The sequence below is a fragment of the Ascaphus truei genome, chromosome 20 (genome assembly GCF_040206685.1).
Source record: "Ascaphus truei isolate aAscTru1 chromosome 20, aAscTru1.hap1, whole genome shotgun sequence".
NCBI classification, from domain to species: domain Eukaryota; kingdom Metazoa; phylum Chordata; class Amphibia; order Anura; family Ascaphidae; genus Ascaphus; species Ascaphus truei.
In genome coordinates this window covers 26,196,093-26,216,654 of record NC_134502.1, presented here as the reverse complement: position 1 = coordinate 26,216,654, position 20,562 = coordinate 26,196,093, and the positions used below count along the sequence as shown (strand labels likewise).

Genomic DNA, 20,562 nt, shown 5'->3' with positions numbered 1-20,562 from the left:
ACCTGTATATAGCACGGAGACCTCTCCTACCTGTGTATAGCACCGAGACCTCTCCTACCTGTGTATAGCACCGAGACCTCTCCTACCTGTGTATAGCACGGAGACCCCTCCTACCTGTATATAGCACGGAGACCTCTCCTACCTGTGTATAGCACCGAGGCCCCTGCTGCCTGTGTATAGCACTCAGACCTCCCTCTGTATACAGACACCCAGACACAGACTTGCGTATTATGAAAGTGCTGTTTAATGTATAAGTTAGAGGCTCGTTAAGTGGTCACATTAATTACTCGTTACTTCCATCTCTGCGGTATAGCGGGGGAGGGGCCCGAGTATCGCTCCCGCAGAGAAGGGGTTAATGACCCATGTGCTTAATAGCTACAGTATATATATATATATTCTTTATATAGGGGCTAGCGCCAGGATTTGCCCCCTCCCCTGGGTATATCAGAACCCAGTGTTAATTTTATTCCCACCCCCCTCTTCCCCATAGTATTATTGCCCCCCCCCTCTTCCCCTGGGTATTATTGCCCCCCCCTCTTCCCCTGGGTATTATTGCCCCCCCCCTCTTCCCCTGGGTATTATTGCCCCTCCCCTCTTCCCCTGGGTATTATTGCCCCCCCCCTCTTCCCCATAGTATTATTGCCCTCCCCTCTTCCCCTGGGTATTATTGCCCTCCCCTCTTCCCCTGGGTATTATTGCCCCTCCCCTCTTCCCCTGGGTATTATTGCCCCCCCCCTCTTCCCCTGGGTATTATTGCCCCTCCCCTCTTCCCCTGGGTATTATTGCCCCTCCCCTCTTCCCCTGGGTATTATTGCCCCTCCCCTCTTCCCCTGGGTATTATTGCCCCCCCCCTCTTCCCCATAGTATTATTGCCCCCCCTCTTCCCCTGTGTATTATTGCCCTCCCCTCTTCCCCTGGGTATTATTGCCCCCCCCCCTCTTCCCCTGGGTATTATTGCCCCTGCTCAGCCCTCCAGTCAACTCTTAGAATTATCATAAGCAGTGGAAGCGCTCAGCGCTGCGACACCTCCAGCTCTCCGCAATTGACGGGAGTATCAGTGTGTGTGAGTATCAGTGAGCGTGTGTGTATTAGTGAGTGGTTATGAGCATCAGTGTGTGTGAGTATCAGCGAGTGTGTGTGTGTGAGTATCAGTGAGTGTATGTGAGTATCAGTGTATGTCTATTGTGGGTGTGTATTAGTGAGTGTGTGAGTATCAGTGGGTGTGTATTAATGTGTGTGTGAGTATCAGTGAGTGTGTGAGTATCAGTGGGTGTGTATTAATGAGTGTGTGTGTATTAGTGAGTGTGTGTGTGAGTATTAGTGTATGTATATTGTGGGTGTGTATTAGTGAGTTTGTGAGTATCAGTGGGTGTATATTAATGGGTGTGTGTGTATTAGTGAGTGGGTGTGTATTAGTGAGTGTGTGTGTCTCACTCAGTATAAATATACAGTGCATGTATCTGTGTGTATATCTCTGAGTTGTGTGTACACCCCTTGTGCTGATGACGGGGCAGAGGGATCTGGGTGAGGGGGGGGGGTGGTATCAGGGGGCAGGACGCTCAGCTCCCCCTCACTCTCCGCCTCAGCACGAAGTTTGCAGATGACGGGGCAGAGGCATCTGGGTGAGGGGGGTGGGGGGATCTGGATGAGGGGGGGGGGGGATCTGGGTGAGGGGGGTGGGTATCAGGGGGCAGGACGCTCAGCTCACTCTCACTCTCCGCCTCAGCACAAAGTCGAAGTTTGCGGATGTGTTCATCGCGTAGTACACGTTGGCAGAGTCTGGGATAGTCAGCTCTGTGGGGGGCAGGAGAAGTGTGTTACATACCCCCAACACTGAGGAAATACCCCCCTCCACACACACACACACACACACAGGCAGGAAATACTACCCCCACACAGAAAATACCCCCGCACAGGGAGGACCCCACCCCCCGGACACACACAACGGCAGGAAATACCCCCTACAGAGACACACACGGGGAGGTGATACTCCCCCGTCCCCCACAAAATCACAGACAGGAAATCCCGCCCCCCTCACACACACAGGGAGGGGCAGTGGATATTCACACTCAAGTGTAAATAAAATAACGAAAAGAATCGTCCGAGCCACGAATTGAACCCGGATCCCTCGGTTCCAGGGCAGCACTGGCACCCCTCGGCTGCAGCACTGACACCCCTCTGCTGCAGCACTGGCACCCCTAGGCTGCAGCACTGACACCCCTCTGCTGCAGCACTGGCACCCCTAGGCTGCAGCACTGACACCCCTCGGCTGCAGCACTGGCACCCCTAGGCTGCAGCACTGACACCCCTCGGCTGCAGCACTGGCACCCCTAGGCTGCAGCACTGACACCCCTCTGCTGCAGCACTGGCACCCCTAGGCTGCAGCACTGACACCCCTCGGCTGCAGCACTGGCACCCCTAGGCTGCAGCACTGACACCCCTCGGCTGCAGCACTGACACCCCTCGGCTACAGCTACAGCTCTGACACCTCTCGGCTGCAGCACTGGCACCCCTAGGCTGCAGCACTGACACCTCTCGGCTGCAGCACTGACACCCCTCGGCTACAGCTACAGCTCTGACACCTCTCGGCTGCAGCACTGACACCCCTCGGCTGCAGCACTGATACCCCCTCGGCTGCAGCACTGATACCCCCTCGGCTGCAGCACTGACACCCCCCTCGGCTGCAGCACTGACACCCCTCGGCTGCAGCACTGACACCCCTCGGCTACAGCTACAGCTCTGACACCCCTCGGCTGCTGCACTGACACCCCTCGGCTGCAGCACTGACACCCCTCAGCTACAGCTACAGCTCTGACACCCCTCGGCTGCTGCACTGACACCCCTCGGCTGCAGCACTGACACCCCTTGGCTGCAGCACTGACACCCCTTGGCTGCAGCACTGACACCCCTCGGCTGCAGCTCTGACACCGCTCGGCTACAGCTCTGACACCCCTCGGCTGCAGCACTGACACCCCTTGGCTGCAGCACTGACACCCCTTGGCTGCAGCACTGACACCCCTCGGCTGCAGCTCTGACACCCCTCGGCTACAGCGCCTAGCCTGTTTTCCAACTAAGTTTACTCACTACAAGGTAGCGCCAGAAAATTGCTGCCGTTTAGCGAATAAAGGGGTTGAATTGTGTAAGCGGGGATGCACACGGCGTGTGAGTCGTCTGGAATCCGTCAGCGGATGCGTGAAAGTGTGAGCTGCTTATGTACATATAAATCGGGGGCATGTAACAGCTCTGCTTTCTCATTTTATCACACTAAATTGCGTCTAAACACTATCAGCCACCACCGGCGAAAAAGGCAAATAAGCCAAAGTGAGACCGCCGGAGTGCGGAGCGTCAATGTTCGGCGATCCCAGTATTTTGAAGCACACTTACGCTTTTGGTTTGGGTTCGCTTGATATTGTGAACATTAGCACGATACTGTATACGCATACACAATATAACGTAACACTTTCAGGAACGGTGCTGTAGCCAAGGGGTGTCAGTGCTGTAGCCGAGGGGTGTCAGTGCTGTAGACGAGGGGTGTCAGTGCTGTAGACGAGGGGTGTCAGTGCTGTAGACGAGGGGTGTCAGTGCTGTAGACGAGGGGTGTCAGTGCTGTAGGCGAGGGGTGTCAGTGCTGTAGCCGAGGGGTGCCAGTGCTGTAGACGAGGGGTGCCAGTGCTGTAGACGAGTGGTGCCAGTGCTGTAGGCGAGGGGTGCCAGTGCTGTAGACGAGTGGTGCCAGTGCTGTAGACGAGGGGTGCCAGTGCTGTAGGCGAGGGGTGCCAGTGCTGTAGGCGAGGGGTGCCAGTGCTGTAGGCGAGGGGTGCCAGTGCTGTAGACGAGGGGTGCCAGTGCTGTAGGCGAGGGATGCCAGTGCTGTAGGCGAGGGATGCCAGTGCTGTAGGCGAGGGGTGCCAGTGCTGTAGGCGAGGGGTGCCAGTGCTGTAGGCGAGGGATGCCAGTGCTGTAGGCGAGGGGTGTCAGTGCTGTAGGCGAGGGGTGTCAGTGCTGTAGGCGAGGGGTGTCAGTGCTGTAGGCGAGGGGTGTCAGTGCTGTAGCCGAGGGGTGTCAGTGCTGTAGCCGAGGGGTGTCAGTGCTGTAGCCGAGGGGTGTCAGTGCTGTAGCCGAGGGGTGCCAGAGCTGTAGCCGAGGGGTGCCAGCGCTATAGCCGAGGGGTGTCAGCGCTGTAGCCGAGTGGTGTCAGCGCTGTAGCCGAGGGGTGCCAGCGCTGTAGCCGAGGGGTGCCAGCGCTGTAGGCGAGGGGTGCCAGCGCTGTAGGCGAGGGGTGTCAGCGCTGTAGGCGAGGGGTGCCAGCGCTGTAGGCGAGGGGTGTCAGCGCTGTAGGCGAGGGGTGTCAGCGCTGTAGGCGAGGGGTGTCAGCGCTGTAGGCGAGGGGTGTCAGCGCTGTAGGCGAGGGGTGTCAGCGCTGTAGCCGAGGGGTGTCAGCGCTGTAGCCGAGGGGTGTCAGCGCTGTAGCCGAGGGGTGTCAGCGCTGTAACCGAGGGGTGTCAGCGCTGTAGACGAGGGGTGTCAGCGCTGGAGACGAGGGGTGTCAGCGCTGTAGACGAGGGGTGTCAGCGCTGTAGCCGAGGGGTGCCAGCGCTGTAGCCGAGGGGTTGCCAGCGCTGTAGCCGAGGGGTGTCAGCTCTGTAGCCGAGGGGTGTCAGCGCTGTCGCCGAGGAGTGTCAGCGCTGTAGCCGAGGAGTGTCAGCGCTGTAGACGAGGAGTGTCAGTGCTGTCGCCGAGGGGTGTCAGCGCTGTAGACGAGGGGTGTCAGCCCTGTAGCCGAGGGGTGTCAGCGCTGTAGACGAGGGGTGTCAGCGCTGTAGACGAGGGGTGTCAGCGCTGTAGACGAGGGGTGTCAGCGCTGTAGACGAGGGGTGTCAGCGCTGTAGACGAGGGGTGTCAGCGCTGTAGACGAGGTGTGTCAGCGCTGTAGACGAGGGGTGTCAGCGCTGTAGACGAGGGGTGTCAGCGCTGTAGACGAGGGGTGTCAGCGCTGTAGACGAGGGGTGTCAGCGCTGTAGCCGAGGGGTGTCAGTGCCTCCCAGGAAGCGAGGGATCCGGGATCAATTCGCGGCTCGGGCAGTTTCCACTCGAGTGTGAATATCCACTGCCACAGGGAGGACACACGCACACACACACACACACAAAATACTCCCCCTCCCCCACACAGGAAGGAAATACACCTCCGCTCCCCCCCCCCCCCCCCCCCCCCCCCACACTAAGGAAATACACCTCCCGCTCCCCCCCCCCCCCCCCCCCCCACACAGGAAGGAAATACACCTCCCGCTCCCCCCCCCCCCCCCCCCCCACACAGGAAGGAAATACACCTCCCGCTCCCCCCCCCCCCCCCCACACACACACAGAAAGGAAATAACCCCACACATGCAGGCAGGAAATACCACACACACACACACACAGGAAATACCCTCATATTAGCAGGAAATACCGCACACACACACACACAGGAAATACCCTCATATTAGCAGGAAATACCGCACACACACACACACAGGAAATACCCTCATATTAGCAGGAAATACCGCACACACACACACACAGGAAATACCCTCATATTAGCAGGAAATACCGCATTGTCGGCCTCACCTTTGCCCTCGGCCAGTAACTGCACCAGCTGGTAGTCATCAGGCTGACAGGGCTCAATATTGTGTTTAAGCAAAGACCTCTTTATAACAACGCGGGACTTATCCTGACTGGTGAGCTGAGAAAGAGAGAGATCAGGGTTACAGGACCCAGAATGCATTGCAATACAGAACCAGAGAGAGATCAGGGTTACAGGGCCCAGAATGCATTGCAAATACAGGAGCAGAGAGAGATCAGGGGTTATAGGGCCCAGAATGCATTGCAAATACAGGAGCAGAGAGATCAGGGTTACAGGGCCCAGAATGCATTGCAAATACAGGAGCAGAGAGAGATCAGGGGTACAGGGCCCAGAATGCATTGCAAATACAGAACCAGAGAGAGATCAGGGTTACAGGGCCCAGAATGCATTGCAAATACAGAACCAGGGAGAGATCAGTGTTACAGGGCCCAGAATGCATTGCAAATACAGAACCAGAGAGAGATCAGGGTTACAGGGCCCAGAATGCATTGCAAATACAGAACCAGAGAGAGATCAGGGTTACAGGGCCCAGAATGCATTGCAAATACAGGAGCAGGGAGAGATCAGGGTTACAGGGCCCAGAATGCATTGCAAACACAGGAGCAGGGAGAGATCAGGGTTACAGGGCCCAGAATGCATTGCAAACGCAGGAGCAGGGCGGGATCAGGTGTTACAGGGCCCAGAATGCATAGCAATACAGAACCAGAGAGAGATCAGGATTACATGGCCCAGAATGCATTGCAAATACAGAACCAGAGAGAGATCAGGGTTACAGGGCCCAGAATGCATTGCAAATACAGAACCAGAGAGATCAGGGTTACAGGGCCCAGAATGCATTGCAAATACAGGAGTAGAGAGAGATCAGATTTACAGGGCCCAGAATGCATTGCAAATACAGGAGCAGGGAGAGATCAGAGTTACAGGGCCCAGAATGCATTGCAAATACAGGAGCAGGGAGAGATCAGAGTTACAGGGCCCATAATGCACTGCAAACACAGGAGCAGGGAGAGATCAGGGTTACAGTGCCCAGAATGCATTGCAAATACAGGAGCAGGGAGAGATCAGAGTTACAGGGCCCAGAATGCATTGCAAACACAGGAGCAGGGAGAGATCAGGGTTACAGTGCCCAGAATGCATTGCAAATACAGGAGCAGGGAGAGGTCAGGGTTACAGGGCCCAGAATGCATTGCAAATAAAGGAGCAGAGAGATCAGGGTTACAGGGCCCATAATGCATTGCAAATACAGAACCAGAGAGAGGTCAGGGTTACAGGGCCCAGAATGCATTGCAGATACAGGAGCAGAGAGGTCAGGGTTACAGGGCCCAGAATGCATTGCAAATACAGAACCAGAGAGATCAGGGTTACAGGGCCCAGAATGCATTGCAGATACAGGAGCAGAGAGAGGTCAGGGTTACAGGGCCCAGAATGCATTGCAGATACAGGAGCAGAGAGGTCAGGGTTACAGGGCCCAGAATGCATTGCAAATACAGAACCAGAGAGATCAGGGTTACAGGGCCCAGAATGCACTGCAGTTCTCACCAGTATGCTCTTGTACAAGTTGCCGCGTGTGTTCTCCATGCTGACTCGGATAATACACAGATCAGCGACCTGCTGGTTGTACACGGGGAGGGAGGACGAGAGAGACATGGGAGAGCGGGGTGAGGCAGCGGGGCGAGAGGGCTCATCACGGAGAGGGGTGAGAGGCTCCGGCGAACTCTGCAACAGAGAAATTACCTTATTGCCCCTGTAACATGTTATCGCAGTAACCCACCTCTTGAGTGCCTTATTGCCCCTGTAACATTTTATCGCAGTAACCCGCCTCCTGAGTGCCTTATTGCCCCTGTAACATGTTATCGCAGTAACCCGCCTCCTGAGTGCCTTATTGCCCCTGTAACATGTTATCGCAGTAACCCGCCTCCTGAGTGCCTTATTGTCCCTGTAACATGTTATCGCAGTAACCCGCCTCCTGAGTGCCTTATTGCCCCTGTAACATGTTATCGCAGTAACTCGCCTCCTGAGTGCCTTATTGCCCCTGTAACATGTTATCGCAGTAACCCGCCTCCTGAGTGCCTTATTGCCCTGTAACATGTTATTGCAGTAACCCGCCTCCTGAGTGCCTTATTGCCCCTGTAACATGTTATTGCAGTAACCCGCCTCCTGAGTGCCTTATTGTCCCTGTAACATGTTATCGCAGTAACCCGCCTCCTGAGTGCCTTATTGCCCCTGTAACATGTTATCGCAGTAACTCGCCTCCTGAGTGCCTTATTGCCCCTGTAACATGTTATCGCAGTAACCCGCCTCCTGAGTGCCTTATTGCCCCTGTAACATGTTATCGCAGTAACCCGGCTCCTGAGTGCCTTATTGCCCCTGTAACATGTTATTGCAGTAACCCGCCTCCTGAGTGCCTTATTGTCCCTGTAACATGTCATCGCAGTAACCCGCCTCCTGAGTGCCTTATTGTCCCTGTAACATGTTATTGCAGTAACCCGCCTCCTGAGTGCCTTATTACCCCTGTAACATGTTATCGCAGTAACCCGCCTCTTGAGTGCCTTATTGCCCCTATAACATGTTATCGCAGTAACCCGGCTCCTGAGTGCTTTATTGTCCCTGTAACATGTTACTGCAGTAACCCGCCCCCTGAGTGCCTTATTGCCCCTGTAACGTTATCGCAGTAACCCGGCTCCTGAGTGCTTTATTGTCCCTGTAACATGTTACTGCAGTAACCCGCCCCCTGAGTGCCTTATTGCCCCTGTAACGTTATCGCAGTAACCCGCCTCCTGAGTGCCTTATTGCCCCTGTAACGTTATCGCAGTAACCCGCCTCCTGAGTGCCTTATTGCCCCTGTAACATGTTATCGCAGTAACCCGCCTCCTGAGTGCCTTATTGTCCTGTAACATGTTATTGCAGTAACCCGCCTCCTGAGTGCCTTATTGCCCCTGTAACATGTTATTGCAGTAACCCGCCTCCTGAGTGCCTTATTGCCCCTGTAACATGTTATCGCAGTAACTCGCCTCCTGAGTACCTTATTGCCCCTGTAACATGTTATCGCAGTAACCCGCCTCCTGAGTGCCTTATTGCCTCTGTAACATGTTATTGCAGTAACCCGCCTCCTGAGTGCCTGATTGCCCCTGCAACATGTTATTGCAGTAACCCGCCTCCTGAGTGCCTTATTGTCCCTGTAACATGTTATCGCAGTAACCCGCCTCCTGAGTGCCTTATTGCCCCTGTAACATGTTATCGCAGTAACCCGGCTCCTGAGTGCCTTATTGCCCCTGTAACATGTTATTGCAGTAACCCGCCTCCTGAGTGCCTTATTGCCCCTGTAACATGTTATTGCAGTAACCCGCCTCCTGAGTGCCTTATTGTCCCTGTAACATGTCATCGCAGTAACCCGCCTCCTGAGTGCCTTATTGTCCCTGTAACATGTTATTGCAGTAACCCGCCTCCTGAGTGCCTTATTACCCCTGTAACATGTTATCGCAGTAACCCGCCTCCTGAGTGCCTTATTACCCCTGTAACATGTTATTGCAGTAACCCGCCTCCTGAGTGCCTTATTGCCCCTGTAACATGTTATCGCAGTAACCCGGCTCCTGAGTGCTTTATTGTCCCTGTAACATGTTACTGCAGTAACCCGCCCCCTGAGTGCCTTATTGCCCCTGTAACGTTATCGCAGTAACCCGCCTCATGAGTGCCTTATTGCCCCTGTAACGTTATCGCAGTAACCCGCCTCCTGAGTGCCTTATTGCCCCTGTAACATGTTACTGCAGTAACCCGCCCCCTGAGTGCCTTATTGCCCCTGTAACGTTATCGCAGTATCCCGGCTCCTGAGTGCTTTATTGTCCCTGTAACATGTTACTGCAGTAACCCGCCCCCTGAGTGCCTTATTGCCCCTGTAACGTTATCGCAGTAACCCGCCTCCTGAGTGCCTTATTGCCCCTGTAACATGTTATTGCAGTAACCCGCCTCCTGAGTGCCTTATTGTCCCTGTAACATGTTATCGCAGTAACCCGCCTCCTGAGTGCCTTATTGCCCCTGTAACATGTTATCGCAGTAACCCGCCTCCTGAGTGCCTTATTGCCTCTGTAACATGTTATTGCAGTAACCCGCCTCCTGAGTGCCTGATTGCCCCTGCAACATGTTATTGCAGTAACCCGCCTCCTGAGTGCCTTATTGCCCCTGTAACGTTATCGCAGTAACCCGCCTCCTGAGTGCCTTATTGTCCCTGTAACATGTTATCGCAGTAACCCGCCTCCTGAGTGCCTTATTGCCCCTGTAACATGTTATTGCAGTAACCCGCCTCCTGAGTGCCTTATTGCCCCTGTAACATGTTATCGCAGTAACCCGCCTCCTGAGTGCCTTATTGTCCCTGTAACATGTTATCGCAGTAACCCGCGTCCTGAGTGCCTTATTGCCCCTGTAACATGTTATTGCAGTAACCCGGCTCCTGAGTGCCTTATTACACCTGTAACATGTAATCGCAGTAACCCGCCTCCTGAGTGCCTTATTACCCCTGTAACATGTTATTGAAGTAACCCACCTCCTGAGTGCCTTATTGTCCCTGTAACGTGTTATTGCAGTAACCCACCTCCTGAGTGCCTTATTGTCCCTGTAACGTGTTATTGCAGTAACCCGCCTCCTGAGTGCCTTATTGTCCCTGTAACATGTTATCGCAGTAACCCGCCTCCTGAGTGCCTTATTGCCCCTGTAACAAGTTATTGCAGTAACCCGCCTCCTGAGTGCCTTATTGTCCCTGTAACATGTCATCGCAGTAACCCGCCTCCTGAGTGCCTTATTGTCCCTGTAACATGTTATTGCAGTAACCCGCCTCCTGAGTGCCTTATTACCCCTGTAACATGTTATCGCAGTAACCCGCCTCTTGAGTGCCTTATTGCCCCTATAACATGTTATCGCAGTAACCCGGCTCCTGAGTGCTTTATTGTCCCTGTAACATGTTACTGCAGTAACCCGCCCCCTGAGTGCCTTATTGCCCCTGTAACGTTATCGCAGTAACCCGGCTCCTGAGTGCTTTATTGTCCCTGTAACATGTTACTGCAGTAACCCGCCCCCTGAGTGCCTTATTGCCCCTGTAACGTTATCGCAGTAACCCGCCTCCTGAGTGCCTTATTGCCCCTGTAACGTTATCGCAGTAACCCGCCTCCTGAGTGCCTTATTGCCCCTGTAACATGTTATCGCAGTAACCCGCCTCCTGAGTGCCTTATTGTCCTGTAACATGTTATTGCAGTAACCCGCCTCCTGAGTGCCTTATTGCCCCTGTAACATGTTATTGCAGTAACCCGCCTCCTGAGTGCCTTATTGCCCCTGTAACATGTTATCGCAGTAACTCGCCTCCTGAGTGCCTTATTGCCCCTGTAACATGTTATCGCAGTAACCCGCCTCCTGAGTGCCTTATTGCCTCTGTAACATGTTATTGCAGTAACCCGCCTCCTGAGTGCCTGATTGCCCCTGCAACATGTTATTGCAGTAACCCGCCTCCTGAGTGCCTTATTGTCCCTGTAACATGTTATCGCAGTAACCCGCCTCCTGAGTGCCTTATTGTCCCTGTAACATGTTATTGCAGTAACCCGCCTCCTGAGTGCCTTATTGTCCCTGTAACATGTTATCGCAGTAACCCGGCTCCTGAGTGCCTTATTGCCCCTGTAACATGTTACTGCAGTAACCCGCCTCCTGAGTGCCTTATTGCCCCTGTAACATGTTATTGCAGTAACCCGCCTCCTGAGTGCCTTATTGCCCCTGTAACATGTTATTGCAGTAACCCGCCTCCTGAGTGCCTTATTGTCCCTGTAACATGTCATCGCAGTAACCCGCCTCCTGAGTGCCTTATTGTCCCTGTAACATGTTATTGCAGTAACCCGCCTCCTGAGTGCCTTATTACCCCTGTAACATGTTATCGCAGTAACCCGCCTCCTGAGTGCCTTATTACCCCTGTAACATGTTATTGCAGTAACCCGCCTCCTGAGTGCCTTATTGCCCCTGTAACATGTTATCGCAGTAACCCGGCTCCTGAGTGCTTTATTGTCCCTGTAACATGTTACTGCAGTAACCCGCCCCCTGAGTGCCTTATTGCCCCTGTAACGTTATCGCAGTAACCCGCCTCATGAGTGCCTTATTGCCCCTGTAACGTTATCGCAGTAACCCGCCTCCTGAGTGCCTTATTGCCCCTGTAACATGTTACTGCAGTAACCCGCCCCCTGAGTGCCTTATTGCCCCTGTAACGTTATCGCAGTATCCCGGCTCCTGAGTGCTTTATTGTCCCTGTAACATGTTACTGCAGTAACCCGCCCCCTGAGTGCCTTATTGCCCCTGTAACGTTATCGCAGTAACCCGCCTCCTGAGTGCCTTATTGCCCCTGTAACATGTTATCGCAGTAACCCGCCTCCTGAGTGCCTTATTGCCCCTGTAACATGTTATCGCAGTAACCCGCCTCCTGAGTGCCTTATTGCCTCTGTAACATGTTATTGCAGTAACCCGCCTCCTGAGTGCCTGATTGCCCCTGCAACATGTTATTGCAGTAACCCGCCTCCTGAGTGCCTTATTGCCCCTGTAACGTTATCGCAGTAACCCGCCTCCTGAGTGCCTTATTGTCCCTGTAACATGTTATCGCAGTAACCCGCCTCCTGAGTGCCTTATTGCCCCTGTAACATGTTATTGCAGTAACCCGCCTCCTGAGTGCCTTATTGCCCCTGTAACATGTTATCGCAGTAACCCGCCTCCTGAGTGCCTTATTGTCCCTGTAACATGTTATCGCAGTAACCCGCGTCCTGAGTGCCTTATTGCCCCTGTAACATGTTATTGCAGTAACCCGGCTCCTGAGTGCCTTATTACACCTGTAACATGTAATCGCAGTAACCCGCCTCCTGAGTGCCTTATTACCCCTGTAACATGTTATTGAAGTAACCCGCCTCCTGAGTGCCTTATTGCCCCTGTAACATGTTATTGAAGTAACCCGCCTCCTGAGTGCCTTATTGCCCCTGTAACATGTTATCGCAGTAACCCGCCTCCTGAGTGCCTTATTGCCCCTGTAACATGTTATTGCAGTAACCCGCCTCCTGAGTGCCTTATTGTCCCTGTAACATGTTATCGCAGTAACCCGCCTCCTGAGTGCCTTATTGCCCCTGTAACATGTTATTGCAGTAACCCACCTCCTGAGTGCCTTATTGTCCCTGTAACATGTTATTGCAGTAACCCGGCTCCTGAGTGCCTTATTGCCCCTGTAACATGTTATTGCAGTAACCCGCCTCCTGAGTGCCTTATTGTCCCTGTAACATGTTATCGCAGTAACCCGGCTCCTGAGTGCCTTATTGCCCCTGTAACATGTTATTGCAGTAACCCGCCTCCTGAGTGCCTTATTGCTCCTGTAACATGTTATTGCAGTAACCCGCCTCCTGAGTGCCTTATTGCCCCTGTAACATGTTATTGCAGTAACCCACCTCCTGAGTGCCTTATTGTCCCTGTAACGTGTTATCGCAGTAACCCGCCTCCTGAGTGCCCTATTGCCCCGGTTACCCTGTGTGTTGGTGCCTCGGGAGGACACAATGCAGCAATTAGTCCCTCATCAATCTCACAGCTGCTGCAAGATCCGGATGGGGAAACACGGTCGTCATTTAACTTAGAACCAAAGACTTCTGAGCCCAGCAGCAACCTGAGAGAGAGACATATACAGAGAGCGAGAGAGACATATACAGAGAGAGAGAGAGATACAGAGAGAGAGAGAGAGACATATACAGAGAGAGACATATACAGAGAGAGAGAGAGACATATACAGAGAGAGAGAGAGACATATACAGAGAGAGAGAGACATATACAGAGAGAGAGAGAGACATATACAGAGAGAGAGAGAGACATATACAGAGAGAGAGAGACATATACATAGAGAGAGAGAGACATATACAGAGAGAGACATATACAGTACAGAGAGAGAGAGACATATACAGAGAGAGAGAGACATATACAGAGAGAGAGAGACATATACAGAGAGGTCTGTCACTGCACCTCCATCCCGCCCTGCACCTCTCTGCTATTCCTGTACTGACACTAACACACACACAGCTCTGTCACTTCAGAGAGAGAGTGTGTGTGTGTGTGTGTGTGTGTGTGTGTGTGTGTGTGTGTGTGTGTGTGTGTGTGTGTGTGTGTGTGTGTGTGTGTGTGTGTGTGTGTGTGTGTGTGTGTGTGTGTGTGTGTGGACACAGGGGTGAGAGTGTGAGATGAACTTACCAAGGACTCTGCAGGGCTTCTTTGGGGGTATGCTGTCAGTGCAAGTGTGTGACAGTGAAGTAGGTGTGTGTCAGTGATGTCACTGTAAGTTTTGGCCAATGACAGTCGTGTGGGCGGTGTGTGTCACAGTGGGGCGTACCTCTTGGGAAATGACAGTCGGGGTGGCCACGGACCAATCACATTCACCGCAGCTAGTACCAACCTTTGATTTTATATATTAAGATATACACACAGCACTTACGAGCTAAACCTCTTGGTAAGTTTCCTGCGGATACGGGGGGAGTTTGGGCAGGAGTCAGCCGGAGGCTCAATCGTGCGAGATATTCTGTAACTGGGGGAAAGAAAGGGGGACCCTGTTGTAAGAACATCTCCTCACAGTCCTGATATACTTCTTCCTATGTGGGGGACCCCTGTTATAAGAACACTCCCCTTATAAGAACATCTCATAACCCTGACGTGACCCTCCTATGTGGGGGACCCCTGTAATAACACCTCCCTTATAAGAACATCTCCTCACAGCCCTGACGTGCCCCTTCCTATGTGGGGGACCCCTGTAATAACACCTCCCTTATAAGAACATCTCCTCACAGCCCTGACGTGCCCCTTCCTATGTGGGGGATTCCCTGTAATAAGAACACCCCCCTTATAAGAACATCTCCTCACGGCCCGATGTGCCCCTCCCTGTGAGGGGACCCCCTGTTATAAGAACACCCCACTTTATTAGAAATGTACCTCTGGTCCTCAGTCAGCTGACGGTGAGTATAAAACGCTTGTAGGATTTCCGGTTTTGGGGTCAGGACGTAATGACGACACGTGAGCTGGAGCTTCTGGATCTTGGCTAGAACCTCATACTCCTACAGAGAAGGACTGTCAGCTCTCGGGGCAAGGAGTGTATATATACATGTGTGTGTGTATATACAAAGCTGTCCTGTGGCTGCAAAACAAGCCCAAATCATCACCCCTCCACCACCGTGCTTGACAGTTGGTATGAGGTGTTTGCGCTGATATGCTGTGTTTGGTTTTCGCCAAACGTGGCGCTGTGCATTATGGCCAAACATCTCCACTTTGGTCTCGTCTGTCCAAAGGACATTGTTCCAGAAGTCTTATGGTTTGTTCAGATGCAACTTTGCAAACCTAAGCCGTGCTGCCATGTTATTTTTTAGAGAGAAAGAGGCTTTCTCCTGGCAACCCTTCCAAACAACCATACTTGTTCAGTCTTTTTCTAATTGTACACACACACACACACACAGGAGTATGGGGGACTCCGTATAACTTACCTTCCTTCTCTTATCAAAGTTTATTAATCCGCCCTGCAAAAAAAATTAAAGAGGGATACACAGATAAATGGGCAGATAGACACATGCATACATACATGTATGTATGTATGTGTATGCATCTATCTACAGTATATATGTATGTATCTATCTATAGTAAGTATGTGTATGTATCTATCTACAGTATGTACAGTTGTGTGAAAAAGAAAGTACACCCTCTTTGAATTCCATGGTTTTACATATCAGGACATAATAACTATCATCTGTTCCTTAGCAGGTCTTAAAATTAGGTAAATACAACCTCAGATGAACAACAACAACACATGACATATTACACCGTGTCATGATTTATTTAACACAAATAAAGCCAAAATGGAGAAGCCATGTGTGAAACACTAAGTATACCTTATGATTCAATAGCTTGTAGAACCACATTTAGCAGCAATAACTTGAAGTAATCGTTTTCTGTATGACTTTATCAGTCTCTCACATTGTTGTGGAGGAATTTTGTCCCACTCTTCTTTACAACGTTGCTTCAGTTCATTGAGGTTTGTGGGCATTTGTTTATGCACAGCTCTCTTAAGGTCCAGCCACAGCATATCTATCGGGTTGAGGTCTGGACTTTGACTGGGCCATTGCAACACCTTGATTCTTTTCTTTTTCAGCCATTCTGTTGTAGATTTGCTGGTGTGCTTGGGATCATTGTCCTGTTGCATGACCCAATTTCGGCCAAGCTTTAGCTGTCGGACAGATGGCCTCACATTTGACTCTAGAATACTTTGGTATACAGAGGAGTTCATGGTCGACTCAATGACTGCAAGATTCCCAGGTCCTGTGGCTGCAAAACAAGCCCAAATCATCACCCCTCCACCACCGTGCTTGACAGTTGGTATGAGGTGTTTATGCTGATATGCTGTGTTTGGTTTTCGCCAAACATGGCGCTGTGCATTATGGCCAAACATCTCCATTTTGGTCTCGTCTGTCCAAAGGACATTGTTCCAGAAGTCTTGTGGTTTGTTCAGATGCAACTTTGCAAACCTAAGTCGTGCTGCCATGTTCTTTTTTAGAAAGAAGAGGCTTTCTCCTGGCAACCCTTCCAAACAACCCATACTTGTTCAGTCTTTTTCTAATTGTACTGTCATGAACTTTAACATTTAACATGCTAACTGAGGCCAGTAGAGTCTGAGATGTAACTCTTGGGTATTTTGCAATTTCTCTGAGCATTGCACGGTCTGAACTTGGGGTGAATTTGCTGGGACGTCCACTCCTGGGAAGATTGGCAACTGTCTTGAATGTTTTCCACTTTTGAATAATCTTTCTCATTGTAGAATGATGGACTTTAAATTGTTTGGAAATGGCCTTATAACCCTTCCCAGATTGATGGGCAGCAACAATTGCTTCTCTAAGATCATTGCTGATGACTTTCCTCCTTGGCATTGTGTTAACACACACCTGAATGCTCCAGACCAGCAAACTGCTAAAACTTCGGCTTTTATAGAGGTGGTCACACTTGCTGATGATCAATTAATCAAGGGCATTTGATTAGCAGCAACTGCCTGCTACTTAGCATCTTAATTCCTATGGAAGCAGTAAGGGTGCACTTAGTTTTTCACACATGGCGTCTCCATTTTGGGTTTATTTTGGTTTTATTTGTGTTAAATAAATCATGACACGGTGTAATATGTCATGTGTTGTTGTTCATCTGAGGTTGTATTTACCTATTTTTTAGACCTGCTAAGGAACAGATGATTGTTATTATGTCCTGATATGTAAAACCATAGAATTCAAAGAGGGTGTACTTTCTTTTTCACACCACTGAATATACTGTAGATAGATAGATACATACACATACATACTGTACATATATACTGTAGATAGATACATACACATACATACTGTACATATATACTGTACTGTAGATAGATAGATACATACACATACATACTGTACATATATACTGTAGATAGATAGATACATACACATACATACTGTACATATATACTGTAGATACATACATACTGTAGATAGATAGATACATACACATACATACTGTACATATATACTGTAGATACATACATACTGTAGATAGATACATACACATACATACTGTACATATATACTGTAGATAGATACATACACATACATACTGTAGATAGATACCTACACATACATACTGTACATATATACTGTAGATACATACATACTGTAGATAGATAGATACATACACATACATACTGTACATATATACTGTAGATACATACATACTGTAGATAGATATAGATAAATAGGACAGATAGACAGATAGATACACAGAAAGATAGATACACAGACAGATAGATACACAGACAGATAGATACTCAGACAGATACACAGACAGATAGATACTCAGACAGATAGATACTCAGACAGATACACAGACAGATAGATACACAGACAGATAGATACACAGACAGATAGATACACAGACAGATAGATACACAGACAGATAGATACACAGACATAGATACTCAGACAGATAGATACTCAGACAGATAGATACACAGACAGATATACACAGATAGATACACAGACAGGCAGACAGACAGACAGATAGATACACAGACAGACAGACAGATAGATACACAGACAGATACACAGACAGACAGATACACAGACAGATAGACAGATAGATACACAGACAGACAGACAGACAGATAGATACACAGACAGACAGACAGATAGATACACAGACAGATACACAGACAGACAGATAGATAGATACACAGACAGATAGATAGACACACAGATAGATAGACACACAGATAGACACACAGATAGATAGATAGATAGATAGATAGATAGATAGATAGATAGATAGACACACAGATAGATTCATAGACAGATAGACTAAAAGAGACACACAGACACACAGACACACAGACACACAGACACACAGACGGTCATAGTGGTTGTACCTCTATGAAGTCAGGTAAGGCTGTGTCCAACATGATGAGGTCTGTCAGGAATGTTCCCAGATAGGGGACGGTCCCCTGCGCCCGTCTCTGTGGGGAGAGGAGAGTGTGAGCTCTTCAGGCAAGACTCTCAGAGACAGGGGAGCTGGAATAACGTATTGCAATACACACTACTACTAACACACACACACACACACACTGACACACACACACACACACACACTGTACCTCGCAGCCACCTAGACAGTAGCGCAGCAGAAAAAGCAAGGTTATCTGCCAGGCTTACCGTGGTGCGGACCTGGGACGCTGACCTCTGAAGTGGGCGCGGCTCATTGCGAGCGCTGTTTACTCGGCGGAGGGGTATTTCGTCCTGAGGAGAAATGAGCACATACGAGAATGTGGGGCAGTGTGAAGTGGTGTGGAGTATGACCACATACAGCAGGGCGTGTTCATTATCAGTGAGATACTCAGCATCATTATACAGCGCGGCGTGTTCATTATCAGTGTATAGATACTCAGCATCATTATACAGCGCGGCGTGTTCATTATCAGTGTATAGAGATACTCAGCATCATTATACAGCGCGGCGTGTTCATTATCAGTGTATAGAGATACTCAGCATTATTATACAGTGCGGCGTGTTCATTATCAGTGTATAGAGATACTCAGCGTCCTTATACAGTGCGGCGTGTTCATTATCAGTGTATAGATACTCAGCATCATTATACAGCGCAGCGTGTTCATTATAAGTGTATAGAGATACTCAGCATCATTATACAATGCGGCGTGTTCATTATCAGTGTATAGATACTCAGCATCATTATACAGTGCGGCGTGTTCATTATCAGTGTATAGATACTCAGCATCATTATACAGTGCAGCGTGTTCATTATCAGTGTATAGATACTCAGCGTCCTTATACAGTGCGCCGTGTTCATTATCAGTGTATAGATACTCAGCGTCCTTATACAGCGCGGCGTGTTCATTATCAGTGTATAGATACTCAGCATCATTATACAGCGCGGCGTGTTCATTATCAGTGTACGGAGATACTCGGCATCATTATACAGTGCAGCGTGTTCATTATCAGTGTATAGATACTCAGCATCATTATACAGCGCAGCGTGTTCATTATCAGTGTATAGAGATACTCAGCATCATTATACAGCACGGCGTGTTCATTATCAGTGTATAGATACTTAGCATCATTATACAGCTCGGCGTGTTCATTATCAGTGTATAGAGATACTCAGCATCATTATACAGCGCGGCGTGTTCATTATCAGTGTATAGAGATACTCAGCATCATTATACAGCGCGGCGTGTTCATTATCAGTGTATAGAGATACTCAGCATCATTATACAGTGCGGTGTGTTCATTATCAATGTATAGAGATACTCAGCATCATTATACAGTGCGGCGTGTTCATTATCAGTGTATAGAGCCAGGGTGGGCAACCCTGTCGCCATTCGCCACTTGTGGCGAATTGGCAGTGAAACTGTGGCGAATAGAGCCTCCGTCCCTGTACAGCCCTCCTCCTCCTCCGCAGGGACAGGAGAAGCAGCACAGAGAGGAAGCTCTCTCTCTTCCTCCCCTCCCTCCTCCTCCCCTCCCTACTTACTGCACCAGCAACCACAGGAACAGGAGCAGCAGGAGCAGCAGGAGCAGCAGGAGGAGCAGGAGGAGGAGGAGCAGCAGCAGCAGCACAGATAGGAAGCTCTCTCTCCTCCCCCCCCTCTCCCCCCTGCTTCTTACTGCACCGGCAGCCACAGGGACAGGAGAAGCTGCTGCAGCAGCAGCACGGAGAGGAAGCTCTCTCTCCTCCCCCCCTCTCCCCCCTGCTTCTTACTGCACCGGCAGCCACAGGGACAGGAGAAGCTGCTGCAGCAGCAGCACGGAGAGGAAGCTCTCTCTCCTCCCCCCCCCTCTCCCCCCTGCTTCTTACTGCACCGGCAGCCACAGGGACAGGAGAAGCTGCAGCAGCACGGAGAGGAAGCTCTCTCTCCTCCCCCCCCCTCTCCCCCCTGCTTCTTACTGCACCGGCAGCCACAGGGACAGGAGAAGCTGCAGCAGCACAGAGAGGAAGCTCTCTCTCCTCCCCCCCCTCTCCCCCCTGCTTCTTACTGCACCGGCAGCCACAGGGACAGGAGAAGCTGCAGCAGCACAGAGAGGAAGCTCTCTCTCCTCCCCCCCCCTCTCCCCCCTGCTTCTTACTGCACCGGCAGCCACAGGGACAGGAGAAGCTGCAGCAGCACGGAGAGGAAGCTCTCTCTCCTCCCCCCCCTCTCCCCCCTGCTTCTTACTGCACCGGCAGCCACAGGGACAGGAGAAGCTGCAGCAGCACAGAGAGGAAGCTCTCTCTCCTCCCCCCCCTCTCCCCCCTGCTTCTTACTGCACCGGCAGCCACAGGGACAGGAGAAGCTGCTGCAGCAGCAGCACGGAGAGGAAGCTCCCCAGCCTCACTCCGGTGCCTGCTCCTCA

General features: G+C 50.9%; 1 protein-coding gene across 1 annotated transcript in view; it reads right to left on the bottom strand.

Annotated features, from left to right (window-relative positions):
* Window positions 1–911: 911 nt before the first annotated feature.
* RGL3 (ral guanine nucleotide dissociation stimulator like 3) overlaps window positions 912–20,562 on the bottom strand; it is a gene marked incomplete at its 5' end in the record, with an annotated part of 35,727 nt that continues 16,076 nt past the window's right edge. The window contains 9 exon segments of the mRNA XM_075577846.1: window positions 912–1,794; window positions 5,605–5,719; window positions 7,160–7,336; window positions 13,145–13,280; window positions 14,097–14,186; window positions 14,588–14,709; window positions 15,133–15,165; window positions 18,084–18,170; window positions 18,367–18,450. Coding sequence (XP_075433961.1) covers window positions 1,700–1,794; window positions 5,605–5,719; window positions 7,160–7,336; window positions 13,145–13,280; window positions 14,097–14,186; window positions 14,588–14,709; window positions 15,133–15,165; window positions 18,084–18,170; window positions 18,367–18,450 — 939 coding nt within the window.